The sequence below is a fragment of the Sinocyclocheilus grahami genome, unplaced genomic scaffold, assembly GCF_001515645.1.
Source record: "Sinocyclocheilus grahami isolate Dianchi unplaced genomic scaffold, SAMN03320097.WGS_v1.1 scaffold222.1, whole genome shotgun sequence".
Taxonomy (NCBI): domain Eukaryota; kingdom Metazoa; phylum Chordata; class Actinopteri; order Cypriniformes; family Cyprinidae; genus Sinocyclocheilus; species Sinocyclocheilus grahami.
The window spans coordinates 2302782-2320842 of NW_015505401.1; the positions used below are offsets into that span (position 1 = coordinate 2302782).

The 18061-nt window shown below is 36.0% G+C and overlaps 2 protein-coding genes across 3 annotated transcripts in view; both read left to right on the plus strand.

Moving 5' to 3' along the window:
• Window positions 1–1863: 1863 nt before the first annotated feature.
• LOC107596770 (uncharacterized) lies at window positions 1864–4891 on the plus strand. The gene is made up of 5 exons (XM_016287573.1): window positions 1864–1949; window positions 2087–2233; window positions 2859–2930; window positions 3040–3069; window positions 4732–4891. The coding sequence occupies exons 1-5, from the start codon at window positions 1864–1866 to the stop codon at window positions 4889–4891; spliced, it is 495 nt and encodes a 164-aa protein (XP_016143059.1).
• Window positions 4892–10367: 5476 nt separating this feature from the next.
• Window positions 10368–18061, plus strand: part of LOC107596655 (oxysterol-binding protein-related protein 3-like) — a 97100-nt gene continuing 89406 nt past the window's right edge. For both annotated transcript variants that reach the window (XM_016287437.1, XM_016287438.1), the window contains exon 1: window positions 10368–10716. The gene's annotated coding sequence lies outside the window, so the exon portion shown is untranslated. The remainder of the gene's footprint in view (window positions 10717–18061) is intronic.

Sequence of the window (18061 nt, forward strand, 5' to 3'; positions counted from 1 at the left end):
CAGGCAAATGTAAAATAACTATAGTAAGCAGAGCTGCATCCATTCCTTCAGTTTATTAATTCTCTGTAAATAAACATTATGTTTGAATATGCTTAAAAATAATGACATAATTTTTTTTAATGTTATTGCTGGAATCTTAAAGCAGTAGTTCACCCCAAAATAGAAAAAGTTGCTGAAATTGTACTCACCCATGAGCTATTCAAGATCTAAGTGAGTGTTTTCTTCATCAGAGCAGATTTGGAGAAATGCAGCATTGCATCACTTGCTCATCAATGGATCCTTTGCAGTGAATGGGTGCCGTCAGAATGAGAGTCTGGATATCTGATTAAAAAAAAAAAAAACATCCACATACAATACAATACAGTACACACATACAATAATCCACAATATCTTGTGAGGCAAAAAGTTGCATTTAAATAAACAAGTCCATAATTACAACATTTGCTTCCTGCTAAACTATGAGTCATCTATCCATAATATTGCTTTCTCCAGTGAAAAAGTCGTCTTGTCTGAAACAGGAGAGAAATATGAAAAGGTCAAACTCATTTTAGAAGCAAAAATATTCCAAAAAAGTTCTAAAAAAATATGATGATGTGAGAGGACAACAGAAGATGGACTTTTTCGCTGGAGGAAGCATGAATGTGATTTTTGACCAGAAGCAAAATTGTAATGTTAAAATGCATTGTGATGGATTTGTTTTTTATGAACATACAGCTTTTCACTTGACAAGAAATTAAGTGATGGACTGAAGTCATTTGGATTATTTTGTGAATTATTGTGATGTTTTTATCAGCTGTTTGGACGCTCATTCTGACGGCACCCATTCACTTAGAGGATGAGCAAGTGATGTAATGCTTCATTTCTCCAAATCTGTTCTAATGAAGAAACAAACTCATTTACATTTTCAATATTCATCATCAATATTTGTGAAAATAAAATCATACAAATCACTATCGATTCAGAAGATTTGAATTGGACAGCTGGTTTCATTTGTGTTACTTATTTATGTCTTTATGAACTTTTTGAAGCTTGAACATTTTTGTTGCGAGGACGTGTATGAACAAAAACAATGAGAATGGAAGACTTTCGGTTTGGAATGACATAAGAGTGAGTAAATGATGAAATATTTCACTTTTTTTTTTATTTCACTACCCCTCTAAACATTCCTATATGTGTAAACTACTCGACTTTTCCATTGCATGTATCCAGAGTTAACTGCTGAAACCAGAGATGGTTTTACACTCACTGCAGTAGCCTAGATCTGTGTTTCTCTGATAGCCAGCTCTGGTTTCAGCCTATCTATTGAATTCGAGCACTGAACATTCTGCACTCAGAGGCCCAGCCGCAGCAGACTTTACAATTGGAGGTTTGATTGCTCTCTGGGGGCTACTGATTTCTTGCATTATTCATTAGGAATACATTTACTTTTGAATTTACATAATTAGCTTTGAGTGTAACAGTTAAAGCCTACCGACGGGAACTGACATCAGCCTAATTTGTTCAAAGATGACTTTTGCATTATATCTGGAATTTATAAGTGAGTTTAAGGGCTTAGCAGTAGGATTCAGTGCGCTCTGTCAGCGAGGCGGGTCTAATGAGCATCTCGCATCACCAAATCCCTTAAACACAACAAAGGCAGCAGCTGAGCTTCCATAGTGATGGTGTTCGGACTTGGATAAGGTGTCACTCTGTGGTTTCATGTGGCTGTTTGTAGATTCAATACTATGAAAAGTGTAGGGATCCAAGCCTATGGTAGCAGACGCGATTTGCATGGTGGTGTCCACCTGCCCAGCACTCGCACTCCTTTGATAGACCAGAACTGAACACTCAACCCCTTCAGCTTCAACTAGAGCACAGGTAAGCATGAAAGAAGAAAACTGTCCTTCTCCACTCCGACTCCCACCAATCTTGAGGCAACCGTTAAGCATCACTGGACTCTATATTCCAAGGTGAGAATATTATAGTTGACTGCATTTAAAATTTAGTCCTATATTCCTTTCCTTTTGTTGTCATGTTTAAGTGCATGAAGCATAAAGAAATTATGTGATGTGACCTAAACTCTTATTGATTGTCAATTTTACACAAGGGACAACAGGGTCTACCCAAGAAGCAATCATGAAGAGCTAAGCCAGCAGGCTTATGGAAAGACGACTTCAAGTTCCCAGAACGAATATATCCCTGCAGTCATTAAAGGACATCGACACTTTGGCTTTGGAGGATCAGTGTTGCCTGAGTAAGCACTGCAAAATTTTAAGACATATCTGACATGTATTAAATTATATATATATATATATATATATATATATATATATATATATATACACACATACATTTAAATGTATATATACTTATTATTTGTTCATTTAATTAATTAAAATCATGTAAATTAATATTTTTTATTTTAAGTATATATTTAAATATTTTAAGACATATCGGATATTTATTAGCACGCTTTAGAAACCCTCCACCTTCCCCAGCTCCACCTGTATAGATCTGCTATGGGGTAATGACATGTATGTTACATATGGGGGTTATTTCATACATGTTATATTTGCAGAAGCAGTATTGCTTACAGAAGCAGCGTAGCAGATCTATTCCGCCAAGACCAAATACATTAACATTGCCATGTACATTACCATGCCAATCCCCCCAAGAGTTGTTATGACAGAAATATATATGTATATAATTAAATATATAAATAAATTTCATGTTTTATTTATATGTGTTTAAGTTAGTTTTTACATTATTGACATTTCATTTGTTTTATTAAACAATCAGCTGTGAAAAAAGCTGATCATGTCTGCTAAATGCCTTTAAAAAAAAATGTAAGACTAAGATTTTAATGTGCTTACCTTCAGGTCTGTAATTGTTCAGCAATATTATGACCTCACCCAAACAAAGAGGAGTAATATCCGACTGAATGACCAGCTGTAAGTTAAATATTTTACAGGGTTAATTTACCACACACTAATTAAACATTAGGTTAATATTTCTTTCAGCTACTATTTTATTATTATTATCATTATTTTTATTTTCAAGGGTCCCCAAACCAACAGACATCGACATGAGGTACAATTTTCAAATATGTCCATCTCTTTTGTTGGCTACACCTTGCATGCTACAAGTATTCTTTTTTTTAGTGTGGATACGTACATTTCTTCTCTTCTTTTCCTCTGCCTTTCATACTGTTGGATAAGTGATTTTTCAGTCAGGCAGGGTTGGGTCAAGGACAGAGAGAAAGCACAAGCTTTTCACTGTAAAAATCCTGAGACTTACAATCTGTAACTGAATGAATGAATGAATGAATGAATGAATGAATGAATGAATGAATGAATGAATGAATGAATGAATGAATGAATGAATGAATGAATGAATGAATGAATGAATGAATGAATGAATGAATGAATGAATGAATGAATGAATGAATGAATGAATGAATGAATGAATGAATGAATGAATGAATGAATGAATGAATGAATGAATGAATGATGCATTTATATAGCGCTTTGTGTATTGTTGTACACCCAAAGCGCTTTACAATCATGTGGGGGGGTCACTCCTCAACCACCACCAGTGTGCAGCATCCACTTGGATGATGCGATGGCAGCCACAGGACAACAGCGCCAGTGCGCTCACCACACACCAGCTACAGGTGGAGAGGAGAGAGAGTCATAGAGCCTTTGTTCATTTAATTAATTAAAATCATGTAAATTAATATTTTTTATTTTAAGTATATATTTAAATATTTTAAGACATATCGGATATTTATTAGCACGCTTTAGAAACCCTCCACCTTCCCCAGCTCCACCTGTATAGATCTGCTATGGGGTAATGACATGTATGTTACATATGGGGGTTATTTCATACATGTTATATTTGCAGAAGCAGTATTGCTTACAGAAGCAGCGTAGCAGATCTATTCCGCCAAGACCAAATACATTAACATTGCCATGTACATTACCATGCCAATCCCCCCAAGAGTTGTTATGACAGAAATATATATGTATATAATTAAATATATAAATAAATTTCATGTTTTATTTATATGTGTTTAAGTTAGTTTTTACATTATTGACATTTCATTTGTTTTATTAAACAATCAGCTGTGAAAAAAGCTGATCATGTCTGCTAAATGCCTTTAAAAAAAAATGTAAGACTAAGATTTTAATGTGCTTACCTTCAGGTCTGTAATTGTTCAGCAATATTATGACCTCACCCAAACAAAGAGGAGTAATATCCGACTGAATGACCAGCTGTAAGTTAAATATTTTACAGGGTTAATTTACCACACACTAATTAAACATTAGGTTAATATTTCTTTCAGCTACTATTTTATTATTATTATCATTATTTTTATTTTCAAGGGTCCCCAAACCAACAGACATCGACATGAGGTACAATTTTCAAATATGTCCATCTCTTTTGTTGGCTACACCTTGCATGCTACAAGTATTCTTTTTTTTAGTGTGGATACGTACATTTCTTCTCTTCTTTTCCTCTGCCTTTCATACTGTTGGATAAGTGATTTTTCAGTCAGGCAGGGTTGGGTCAAGGACAGAGAGAAAGCACAAGCTTTTCACTGTAAAAATCCTGAGACTTACAATCTGTAACTGAATGAATGAATGAATGAATGAATGAATGAATGAATGAATGAATGAATGAATGAATGAATGAATGAATGAATGAATGAATGAATGAATGAATGAACTGTATCTGTATGTGTTCTTACAGTAAGAAGATGATTAAAGTCGATATTCCAAGAGAACATCCCTACAGCTCCCACATCTCCCGGTATCCCTCTATATTTCCATCATACCGATCCCCAGTACAGCCCTCCAGTGCTTCTGCTCCTGTTCTCGTGTGGCGACATCATCAAAGAACTAAAATATAAACAAAATAAATGCTGAAGAGCAAAATGAAATAAAAATGCTTTTTGTGCATTTTGGTATCCAGATACTACTTTCACAAACAAAACACATACATCTCTTTCAAAGACTGAGCAACTGTGGTCCCCCCTCTAAAATATAGGTGCGCCTTTGTTCCCTAACTATAAACGTCAGTATCATTATGAATAAAAACATTTGGTTACACTTTACTTGAAGGGGTGTGCATAAGACTGATATGAATCTGTAGATCTGTTGGTGTAGATAGTTCACAGATTTCTGAGTCTGTCCTTTGATTTTCTATTTAAAAGGTGCCTGAATGACCTTAGCTTCACTGAGAATGGCTTTCTTTTTATTTCTGCTTCTGAATCTCTTTTCTCAGCAGCAATGTGTCCTTGAGCGTTTGTGAACACACATTCTTTCATTCTCCTAGCGTCTGCGCCACCTCTGCATACAGAACGCTGAAGAATGACTGCAATCTGTTTTTTAGCCATTGTAGAAGGTTTATAGAGGGGGTGTGAAATATTTTTAGAAAATTTCACAGAGTGACCTTCTCTGGGCAAATCTATTGGGAATTTCTTTGTCACTTTATAACTGTTGAAATATGTCTTATTTATACTCTCGGTGAACCATATACAGTATGTAGTTTTCTTCTTCATACACTATAAAAAGTTTACTGTTGTATTCATCTACTTAATGTTTATCTACCCTGTTGAAAAAAAAACAGCACATGCTGGTTAGGTATGTTTTGAAGCATGGCTGCTGGTTTGAGATGGTTTAAGCTGGTTTAAGCTGGTCATGTGCTGGTCCTAAGCAACTAGCTCCTTGTCATGACCAGCAGAAACCAGCTCATGACCAGCTTAAACCAGCAGCCATGCTTCAAAACATACCTAACCAGCATATGCTGTTTTTTTTCAACAGGGTATATATATAATAATTATAACATATGAATAAAGTATGCACAGACAGCCAACCTTATTCCTTGGCGGCTACCATCCTAATTTTTTAGCTCCATACCAAGTGTGCTTTGGTCATTATGCATACATGTGTAAATTGACATTTAGACATCCATATCAATCGGTACATGTACACCTTTAATACATTTTAAGGTCAAATCTAACATGCAGTTATTTGTTGCAGTATTGAAACACATAAAAGCATATGAACACACGATGGCGCCACAGTACATGAGTAGAATAATTTTTATCTTGTAGAATATTTTAAAGGAAAATGGCATCATTAAAATGTAATAGACATTTAGACAATATAGATACAGCGCAACTCCTATAAAACTGAAATTCCTACACACACACACGTTAATTTACAGTAACTTAAGTTAATAACCTACATGAATAAAAGTAAATACTGTAGTGTTTTTGAACCATATAGTAAAGTGTATTATACTGTATATATAGTATTTACAATACTTTGCTACAGCATACTGTAGTGTTAACTATAGTGAACTGATACTGTAATATACCCTATAGTTGAAGAAAACTTACAGTATTGGGTAAAGTAATGTTTATATTATTATAGAATTACCACAACAAATGAATTTGAGTACTTTACTATACCATGGTTCAAAAACACCATTGTCACAGTACAGAAGGGGACCAGGGACAGAGAGGTAAAGTAAACAGCTTTATTGAACAGATGCTGGGAGAGGGAGAGAGATATGGAGAGCAAACGGGTTAGAGCAACAACCAGTCTAAGGAATGGTAGGGATCGGGCTCATGTGATGACGGGTTCCTTGGTGGATCGGGCTGAAGAGGATGGCACAGAGACAGGACGGTATCAGGATGGAGTCCGGGTTCAGTGAGTCAGGTAAGGAGTAGCGTAGTGAACACAATATAACCTAATGAGAGGAGGAAACAATATTTCAATGCAGAGTATAAGAATAACATTAAACAAAAAAATGCTGTCTTGTTGGGACATCTTGCCAAATGCTACTCTTGACCAATAAGAACATAAATGGCCAACTTAAATATGATTAAATTAATTTGGATCTGTTGAGAATGTTTTATGGAGTGATGTGACCTGACTGGAACTTTTTGGACCCAAGGATCAGTGGTATGCCTGGTGCAAAAAAACAAAAAAACAGCCAAGGCTTATAACAGGGCTGTCGAACTAAAGGGCCACTGTCCTGCATAGTTTAGCTTCGACCCTAATTAAACACACCTGATCAATCATGTAGCCTAATCAAGGTCTTTGGTAGCGCTAGAAACAAATGATCTGTGATCTTTGAGGCCTGTCACACAGGTTGGGTGTAGATGTTCACTGGTTCTTTGTACAAAGTTCTTCAGTGGTCTGTTCGGTCTTCATATTTAAATATCATTAAAAACATTTGGTGGGATTTGAAGAAGGCAGTGGCAACATTAAAACCAAAGATTATCAGTGATCTGGAAGCTTTTCCAAACAACAAATTGGCAATGTTTATTGGAGGTTAAAAAGAATAAAAGATTCTCTATCAAATGTAACTTTTTGGGGTTGAATAATTTTGTACATGTATGTTTAGAGCCAATTTGATTTTTTAAATAAACTTTATGTCCTCAAAATCAGTCAAATGTGTTTTAATAAACCTTCTACGATAGTTTACTGATGCCTTTGTTGAATTGTTTTTCATAACATTTTGTTCTCTGCAACAAAATGTCTTGCAGGTCAAGGGGGTTGAATAATTTTGATTGCAAGTGTGTGACAGTAGTCTAATTAATTTGGCGCATTCCACAAATCCCCTATGTTTTAGATGAAACATGATATCAGTCTTGCTAAACTTCATTTCCCCCCATTAATTCTCCCATGTTTTTATATAAATTATTGGCTTGTTTAATGTTTATAGCTAAAAAAAACAAAAATTGGATTTAGACATGTCCCACATTTTGGTGAAAGTGTTGCAAAATTGCAAACTTCATAAAAAAGGAGGCAAAAATAAAAAAGAGCTCATCTAATAATTAGTTTGATAACAAATCAAACGTTTCCAAGGTGACAGTGAAGAAATGCTACTGCTTTAACTGAATGATATGACTTCTGTTTTTAGGAAACTGACCACTAGATGGAAGCATTGTCTTTTTTTAAAGACGTCTTCCGTCAAATTAATCAAAGCCCTGTACAGCTGCAAGGCCACCTTTGTCCAAAAGGCCCTCCAATCTAAGCTGATATTTCCTCTGTTGTAATTAATTAACCCCAAAAATATGATTTTATGATGCAGTTTGCAGAGGCCCCTAGTGGGAGCATTGGTATTGATAATTAATAACTACAAGTAATTACAAAAAGTAGTGTCATTTAATATCCTAAATATATATATATTTTTTTCAAAAACAAAGATAGTGTAATGTTGCTTAGATGAACACTCCACAAACCACATTATAACAAATCAAACGTTTCCAAGGTGACAGTGAAGAAATGCTATTGCTTTAACTGAATGATATGACTTCTGTTTTTAGGAAACTGACCACTAGATGGAAGCATTGTCTTTTTTTAAAGACGTCTTCCGTCAAATTAATCAAAGCCCTGTACAGCTGTAAGGCCACCTTTGTCCAAAAGGCCCTCCTATCTAAGCTGATATTTCCTCTGTTGTAATTAATTAACCCCAAAAATACGATTTTATGATGCAGTTTGCAGAGGCCCCTAGTGGGAGCATTGGTATTGATAATTAATAACTACAAGTAATTACAAAAAGTAGTGTCATTTAATATCCTAAATATATATATTTTTTTTTCAAAAACAAAGATAGTGTAATGTTGCTTAGATGAACACTCCACAAACCACATTATAAGAGCTTCATCAAACTGTGTGGTTTTTGCGTGATGGAGGATGCAAACTGTAAGACGATTGCTGTGCGATTATTGTTTGCATATCTATCTATATCTGGTGGAAGCCCACAAATTTTTATTGCAGTCACGCACAAACCCACTTCACATGAATGAATACTCTGTCCTCTAGCACACATAAACACTCTCAATGATGAGGGTGTGTGTAATACCCCAGGAATGTGCTAAAAATATGCACGGCTTGGTGAACACACCCCCATAATACACAGCATGTCTGACTCTGACTAACAATACCCTCAACATTCCTCCGCTGTTTTTACTTTATCTTCCATCGCAGGCAACACCAAACTGATGAAAGGCACAGTGCACTACTCATGTATTATTAGGCTTTTATTAATTGCTGCTGAAGAGTTTTGACACCAAACTAAAGGCATGGATGCTCTTGAATACCCTTGAATGCTCTACAGTTATTTAGGTTAATTATCTGATCATTTAGTCTTCGAAGGTTCGGTCACTTCTTCTTGGTGACTTTTTGCTTTTGTCGTGACATAAATAGAAGTTGGCATGTATAACAAAGAGGATATGCAATATGACTAAAAAGGCTATTATCACAATGATTCTTATTTAAAAACAAAAACAATCAAAGCTGTGGTTCAAAAACAGACTCATTAGATTTTCTCTCACCCATGCTTTTAATGAGAATGTTTGTCTTATAACAGGTTTTGACAGTTCTGAAAGCAAATATTTGGAGAACCTTTTGCGTTGAGTTTCTTAAAGATTTATTACAAATGTTCATTTATTGACTATTATTAGCCTATTATATGTTCATCATAATACAATTGATTATATAAATATTTTTATATTAATATATATTAGAATTTTAATTATTCTAATATTATTATAGATCAGTATTTTAAGCTAATATTTTACGTCACCATTTCATTTAATTATATTCTACAAAATGTCAATCTTTCCAAGTATCTACTGGAACTGAAGGATAGTTCACCCAAAAATGAAAATTCTGTCATTAATTAGGCTACTCACCCTCATGTCCTTCCAAACCCGTAAGGCCCTAAGACCTAAATTTGTTTTCCGAAGATGAACGGAGGTCTTACGGGTTTGGAACGACATGACGGTGAGTAATTAATGACACAATCTTATTTTGGGGTGAACTATCCTTTTAAGCATCCAGGGTACCAGTGGTGTGTAGGAAATCAATGTGATAGAGGGTCTTTTGCCAATTTAAGGCAATTTCTAGCCTATCTGAAAATGTGTTGAAAGGCACCAAATGTCTAGGAAAATCCCCAGAATAATGCCATATGTAAACAGTGGTTTTTATACAAAGTGACTTTGGATTGACCTTCACAGTGACCAACAAGCTGCTGACCAGTGAAAGCGGTTAAGCAAAGACGTATTAATAAATTAGGAAATGTTGCCATTCTGTTAAAAAATAACCATTTATATTCATTAAAGTAACCAAACAGCAGCAAATTTGGGTCCTTAAAACATTTAGTGAAATGTATTTCGAGCTATGCGCTCTAGAATGCGGCGACGTCACGGAAAAGGTGCTCTCAAAACGGGTGTAGCCCCGCCTCTACAAGTGACGTACGTGGTAATTCCCCCGCTGATTGGCTAAGGCCACTTTCAGTTGCGTCTGTGAACCGCTCGAGGAACCCACGCGCCCAACAGCACCGTTTATTTGCACAGTGAGCGCGAGGGAAGAGCATCTTCAAGACTCGTTTTTGACTCCGCGCTGATTACTTCATTTAATCATTTTATATCTACATGTCGAATAATAGCTACTTGTTACAATATTTAATTGTATCTAGTTTTATTGCTTCAAGGTCTGTTACGTGAATATTTAACGTAAACTTCACAAAAGCAGACGGTATCATAAATATATATATATATATATATATATATTTTTTTTTTTTTTTTGCTTGATACGACGTGCTGTTGACAAGATGCCGCACGGATACATTTCGTAGTTGTGAATTTCGCAGTTTTCTTATCCTCCGGAAGTGGCGGTCAGTTTGGTGTACCACCAGTTAACTTCAGTTTAAAAGGTAAGTCAAAAACTTCCTCGATTTGGCGACCTGTCGTAGATAACTATGTCATTGGCTTTTCTTGTGCTTTCCACAATTGTATTAGCCCTGCATGCCATGCAAACCGGAAACATGTCCATGCATGATTGCAAGTAATGTAATTACAAAGTCGATACAGTGTAACGTTAAAAGCGTTATAATAATCTGCTGCGTTTAGGAAACTATTTGATCCCGGGCGTGGACGACAGGAATTCATGTAGTTATAACAAAACATTCCTTTTTTGATAAGATCAAACTCTTCTAATAGTGTATTAGTTTGAGAGTTGCGTAATGGTTGCATAGGCTATGTATTTTGAGAGTTGGTTGTCATTTATAAACAATAGTTACGCAATTCATGGCAATATATTAAGGTATTTACAAGGCGTCTTTATTTTGTAGACATGTCTAAGTTATTCTGCCATTTAAATGTTAGATCTTAGTACGCATGTGTCAGTATCAGAGTCTTTCTGTATTGATGACTTGATCTCTTTAGATGCGAAATAGCTCATTAAAGTTGTAGTAGGAAATTTAGTGCTTGCACTTCTACATGTATTAAATGACAAGCACTCTAATGTACAACTTCCAAGCTTATCTAACTGCCTCGGTAAAATGGCATGCTACTTAGAAGTGAAGATGATGGAGGTGATGATGGTTTGATTAGAAAAATGAATGTGAAAGTATGTGAGAGGTCTGAGTGTGTGAACTACTGGCTGTTTGACTCTGAACACCATCTGAATGTGACAAGAAGCACCGTATCCATTAGAAATACACTCTTTTGTCATTTCCCAGTCACCATGGTAACAGATTGAGAAATGTGTTTTTCTATGTATGTACTAGTACCAACCAGAACTGTGTGCCAGTTAAGTAATATTTTTTTATTCCTGCTACCACGTGATTTAAAGAGACTACTGGCTGCTTCAGCGGCCAATTTGTGAATATTTTCACAGCAAGATAAATTGGGGGTGGTGGACTGACTTTTATCTCCCTTCTCAGCCATTGAGAGTAGAAGCAATGAGGTGGATGCTCTCTCTTTCTCTCTCTCTCCCTCTCTCCTTATCTGTCACTTTCTATAAACAGTACTCCAAGAAACGCAGACATCCAGACTTCAATATATTGCAGTTTTGGAAACCAAACACAACAAGACAGAGGGTTTCTGCAGAGATTTCTGAAACAATTATTTCACACCGTATGAAATTCAATGCATAATGAAATCCCAATATTTTATTGATGTACACGACAGAAATTTACACTGAGTCAGAGTGATTGTGTTTGTAAATTTCTTTAGCTTGTGACAGTGTTTCGAAACATGATTGGATAGAACAGGGTGTCAAATTGCCCTGTGCGTAGCTTGAACTCCAGTTGAATTTTGCAGCGATGTGTGAAAAGGCTTGTTTCTGACAGCCTGGACTGAAAATGGATCTGACAGGCTGCTGATGTCTTCAATAACATCTCAAATTATAAATGACAGTAGTTAATCCTGCCTCATGATTAGTGCCACCATGTATGTCATGAGCCTATAACACCAACCTAATATGTTGTTTAGTACAATACATTATATTTAAAAAATGTGGTAAAATTAAAAGTATAAAATAAGTTTTATGTGTACATCAGTTCAATAACATAGCAGACATAATCCAAGAATGCATATTATGTACACATTAATTAACAACAAAAATGTAAAAAATGCATCTATCTGAATAAAGTAATATCTTACGTTATCTTTATTTAAAGACTTTTATCTAATAGGCTGTTGATGCATTTGCATTTAATTATAAATTAAATGTGTTTGATAATGCTATAATGTAAATCAATTCATTAGATTTTTGTTTTTTACATAGTTTTAGGCAGTAACTGTGGTCTAATATTATAAATATTTATATTTAATCAACAGCCCAAGTTTTTATGCTTTATATTCTTTAAATATTATTTATTTACATCTTTTTGATCATTAATAGTGGTTGAACGGATCATAGTTGATCCGTGATCTGTACGGAGCAAGCCCCATGTTTTGGCACGCATGTGATCCACAGATTAATTGCCAAATTTAACCATAATAGAGTGAAAGTTGATCATTTATTCATGTTCACCCACGCAAGCGATTTTAAACCATTCCAGCAAAAGAAAAGGCGAAAGGGTTTTCTATGCGCACAGCCGCACACGCAGAGAGGCGCGTTTCAGACTGTGCACAAACACCGAAATGAATCCTCTTTCGTATCTCCTTGTGTTTGAACAGACACATATACACATCAAATTATGTCAAAATACCGATCTCGACAATCATTCTGATAAATGCAATTGGGTATGTCTTAAGTGAACAAGAACAGCTGACAAAGAAATCAGATGTGTATCAGTGCATTTGTCCAGTTTATTGTACAGTCGTCTGGACATTACTTCAACCCCACTTGCCAATATGGTAATAATTCAAATTAAATAAAGGTTTTATTTATAAATTTAAGATTCAGGAGGTCTGCTCATATAGCTGTGAGCTTTAGAGTCCTAAGACCTCAGTTGTAAGGGGATAAGATCATCAATGTCCATAGACTATAGTCCTTTCTCGTAAAAATAACCTAAAAGAAAGTTCCATATCATCCATTCAGCCTTCTATTTCTGTGCTTGGTATGTCCCAGTCTGGACAAACCTAAAGGATGCATTAGAGGCTGTAATTTCCTTTTCCATCAATATTGTATTATGGTACCATAATGGTGCACTTTCCATTTCTTCAACTCTTGTACAGCTTCTCCGTTTCCCACTGTGCAGTCCAGCTCTCAGGTTAGTGGCTGTGAGTGTGAAAAATGCTGCTAGAAATACAATCTACAAATATAACTTTAAGCTAAACTGTGGGAACATGACTGGGCCGAAGTGCTCAGAAAGAATTCACGAGGACAACCACATAGACGTTTATTGGCTTTTTGGTTTCACCTATCACCTATTGCGACTGCAGCTGTGCAGGTAATACTGTGCTCAGTATGGGGCCGCACATAGCTGTGTCCTTTAACAAGAAAACACACACCTTTATTTTCCAACCAGAGCTCAGGACCGCTTTACGAAACCACACACGCTGTTGCCATAGTCACAGTGTGAGGTGAAATAAGCTGAGTTTGATAAGAGACATCAGGAGGGTGGTAGTGGTCTGATTCTGTGATTCTTTCGTTCTTTACTTATGGGAACTTCTCTACGATCTCAGCTGTGTATAGGAAATGTGTTGTGGATAGTGCGAGATTGTATAGGGCTTTGAGAGCAGATGCTGTGGTTGCTCAAGCACAGTGGCAGGTGTTGCCTCCGCCTGCCTTCCTCATCCATTAAAAATGTGATTTCTAAACCTAAACAGGTGGGTGAGGTTACAGCTAGATGGAAAGACACCATTCTGTCTCAGACTTGTCTGGTTTTCTGGTATTCGTATGTTACTTATTTAAAGAAAATTTAACCATAATAGAGTGAAAGTTGATCATTTATTCATGTTCACCCACGCAAGCGATTTTAAACCATTCCAGCAAAAGAAAAGGCGAAAGGGTTTTCTATGCGCACAGCCGCACACGCAGAGAGGCGCGTTTCAGACTGTGCACAAACACCGAAATGAATCCTCTTTCGTATCTCCTTGTGTTTGAACAGACACATATACACATCAAATTATGTCAAAATACCGATCTCGACAATCATTCTGATAAATGCAATTGGGTATGTCTTAAGTGAACAAGAACAGCTGACAAAGAAATCAGATGTGTATCAGTGCATTTGTCCAGTTTATTGTACAGTCGTCTGGACATTACTTCAACCCCACTTGCCAATATGGTAATAATTCAAATTAAATAAAGGTTTTATTTATAAATTTAAGATTCAGGAGGTCTGCTCATATAGCTGTGAGCTTTAGAGTCCTAAGACCTCAGTTGTAAGGGGATAAGATCATCAATGTCCATAGACTATAGTCCTTTCTCGTAAAAATAACCTAAAAGAAAGTTCCATATCATCCATTCAGCCTTCTATTTCTGTGCTTGGTATGTCCCAGTCTGGACAAACCTAAAGGATGCATTAGAGGCTGTAATTTCCTTTTCCATCAATATTGTATTATGGTACCATAATGGTGCACTTTCCATTTCTTCAACTCTTGTACAGCTTCTCCGTTTCCCACTGTGCAGTCCAGCTCTCAGGTTAGTGGCTGTGAGTGTGAAAAATGCTGCTAGAAATACAATCTACAAATATAACTTTAAGCTAAACTGTGGGAACATGACTGGGCCGAAGTGCTCAGAAAGAATTCACGAGGACAACCACATAGACGTTTATTGGCTTTTTGGTTTCACCTATCACCTATTGCGACTGCAGCTGTGCAGGTAATACTGTGCTCAGTATGGGGCCGCACATAGCTGTGTCCTTTAACAAGAAAACACACACCTTTATTTTCCAACCAGAGCTCAGGACCGCTTTACGAAACCACACACGCTGTTGCCATAGTCACAGTGTGAGGTGAAATAAGCTGAGTTTGATAAGAGACATCAGGAGGGTGGTAGTGGTCTGATTCTGTGATTCTTTCGTTCTTTACTTATGGGAACTTCTCTACGATCTCAGCTGTGTATAGGAAATGTGTTGTGGATAGTGCGAGATTGTATAGGGCTTTGAGAGCAGATGCTGTGGTTGCTCAAGCACAGTGGCAGGTGTTGCCTCCGCCTGCCTTCCTCATCCATTAAAAATGTGATTTCTAAACCTAAACAGGTGGGTGAGGTTACAGCTAGATGGAAAGACACCATTCTGTCTCAGACTTGTCTGGTTTTCTGGTATTCGTATGTTACTTATTTAAAGTAATTTGTGCTTGCATCACCTCAGCTGAGGCAAAATCTGATATCTTTGTGTTTAAGACATGACTTAATGACATATAGTCTCATCATGTCAGTTCAGACAGTCTGCGTTGTAGACAGCCGATGTCAATAGCTCAGCTCAACTTTCCTTTGGTGTCATTTAATTGCTGTCTTTGTGTTGACGAAAGAGGGCAATTTCAACAATGAACTCTTTTTCCTTTACAGAAAACACAGCATTTAAATATTTCTATTATTACATTTATTTTACTTTATTTTATTGTATTTATGAACTAGGAAAAGGTTCCTCCAGTGCAAAAGCCCCTTTAATGGGTTATCAACAATTATTTGCATTTTACTAATTAAGAAAAACAGACTGAAAGTGTGAAAGACATACACTCTTAAAAATAAAGGTGCTTAAAAGGTTCTTCACAGAACCATTTCTTTCTCAACTTTTTATAATCTGAAGAACCTTCTTTTGCCACAAAGAACCTTTTGTGAAACGTAAAAGTTCTTTATGAAACCATTTAGACAAAAAAGGTTCTTCTATGGCATCGTGAAGCACCTTTATTTTTAAGAGTGTATGACAGCATTTACAGGATGCATTGAGGAGGAGCCCAAACTACACTCAGTGGCTAAGTGATGCTTATGGTCCATGATATTGGTACAGATTCTGTGTAATAAACAATTCTTTGTTACTGTATTATTTCAAGTTGGAAAAGACATTTAGTTCCCACTTTAAGTGAACCTTAGTTCCCAGGTAATCTACAAAATGGATTAAAATGCTGATAAAGTCAAGAAAAGATGAGACATAAACACGTGACAGTATGATTGAAAATGTTAAAATGTAAAAAAAAAATATATATATATATATATAATAAAATAAATAAAACACGTTTATTCTGTGGCACCTAAAAAAATAATTTGGCACCTAAGTTTTTTTCTTATAGGAGCCAATGGCTCCTTACTCGATTCTTTTGTTTGGAGCCCTGCTTTGTCTGTGAACAGAATACCAGGACTATATGTGACTTAAGTTGACATAATAAATATATTACACTACCTTGCCTCAGTCAAAAGTTTCACAAAGGGAGTTCCTCTCAAGTGAATAATGCTTTCTCCAGTGTCTTTTCAGTTCAAAACATTTTAAATAATGCAGTTGTAACGGGGCTGACAAGATGTGAGACATGTGGATCCATCTGCAGGCTTTATTTAAGAGACGTGGTAAACAAGCAGGGTCAAAACACTGGCAAACAGGTATATGGCGGGCAAAACACAAGAATAGTCCCAGGGCTAGCGTAGGTCACCGATCAGCAGACAGAATCACAGGGGCGAGACGAGAGGGAGAAATCCAAGAAAACAGGCAAAGATCAGAAACCGCAAAAACAGGCAAGGCAAAAAAACAAGGAAAACACGGTGACTAGGAAAGGGGTACAGGCTAAACAATACTCAGCAGAGAAATGTGGTTGGAGTGGGTGTTATATAGTGAGTGAGGTGATTAGAAACAGCTGTGTGCAATCAGTGCAGTGTGCAAATCGTGCAAAGAATGATGGGATATGTAGTCCAGGGTGCTATGCAACAGTTTGTGTTGTGCGAGAGTGTGGATTATATTAAATACTATTTGAATTAATCTCCTTCGTCATGAGCTCCTCCTTTCACCGTAGCGTGACAATCTCACAATTCTAAAAAAAGTTTTTACTTCTTCTCAAAATTGTGAGATATAAACTTGCAATCGCAAGTTATAAAGTCCACTTCTGAATGGGAAAAAAAGCAAACACTTTTTTTTTACAATTGCAAGTAAACAAAGTTGTATATATAACAACTTTGACTTTATTTCTCAGAATTGTGAGATAAATATCAAATATCACTTTATAGCATGCAGTTCTGACTTTGTGTCACACAATTCTGAGAAAAAAGAAAAAAAATGTGAGATAAAAGGTTGCAATTAATTTTTTTATTCTTTATTCAGCGGTGGAAATTGGCTTCCATATAGTGTGACCATCACAAATTCTTTGTTCTGCTAAGTTTGAGAATGTACCAATGGTTAACGGCGAATGGGTGTTTCAGGGATAATGCAGCCGAGTTGCTCCTGTTATATTTTTCTGTTCACTGCATTGTAAATTATTCTTTTTATTGCATAAGAGAGTAGATTGTTAATTCTGAATGATATGATCAAATGTTTCTTCTGCACTTGAGGTTTATGGGAAAATGTTAAATGTTGTATGTGAATATGTCCCTCCCCATAGGGTAATGGTGCTGGCTGACTGTCTTTGTTTAATGGAGTTAGTTTGTATTTGTTTTACGGCAGTGAGGAGTGTGGCCTGAGGGCTGCAGGTATTTTGTTGATGTTTTTCTTTTGAGTTCTTTTTGGTATATTTTTGTGAAGTTTGTATTCTGCATTTTTGCTCATTTGGATGTTTTTAGATGAGAATTTGTCCCTTTTTTGTCTATTCTTTTTTCATGAATGTAATATTTTTGAGTCTCAGATTATTCATGTTTTTCAAGTTTGAATAAATATTAATCTATATGAAACTTTTTGTATTCTC

Bases quoted from the DNA above. Each gene is read 5' to 3' on its own strand.
- LOC107596770 (XM_016287573.1), top strand. From the start codon at position 1,864: ATGAAAGAAGAAAACTGTCCTTCTCCACTCCGACTCCCACCAATCTTG. The intron at 2,234-2,858 runs GTAAGCACTGCA...GCTTACCTTCAG, and splicing joins GGAGGATCAGTGTTGCCTGA to GTCTGTAATTGTTCAGCAAT. The intron at 3,070-4,731 runs GTACAATTTTCA...GTGTTCTTACAG, and splicing joins CCAACAGACATCGACATGAG to TAAGAAGATGATTAAAGTCG.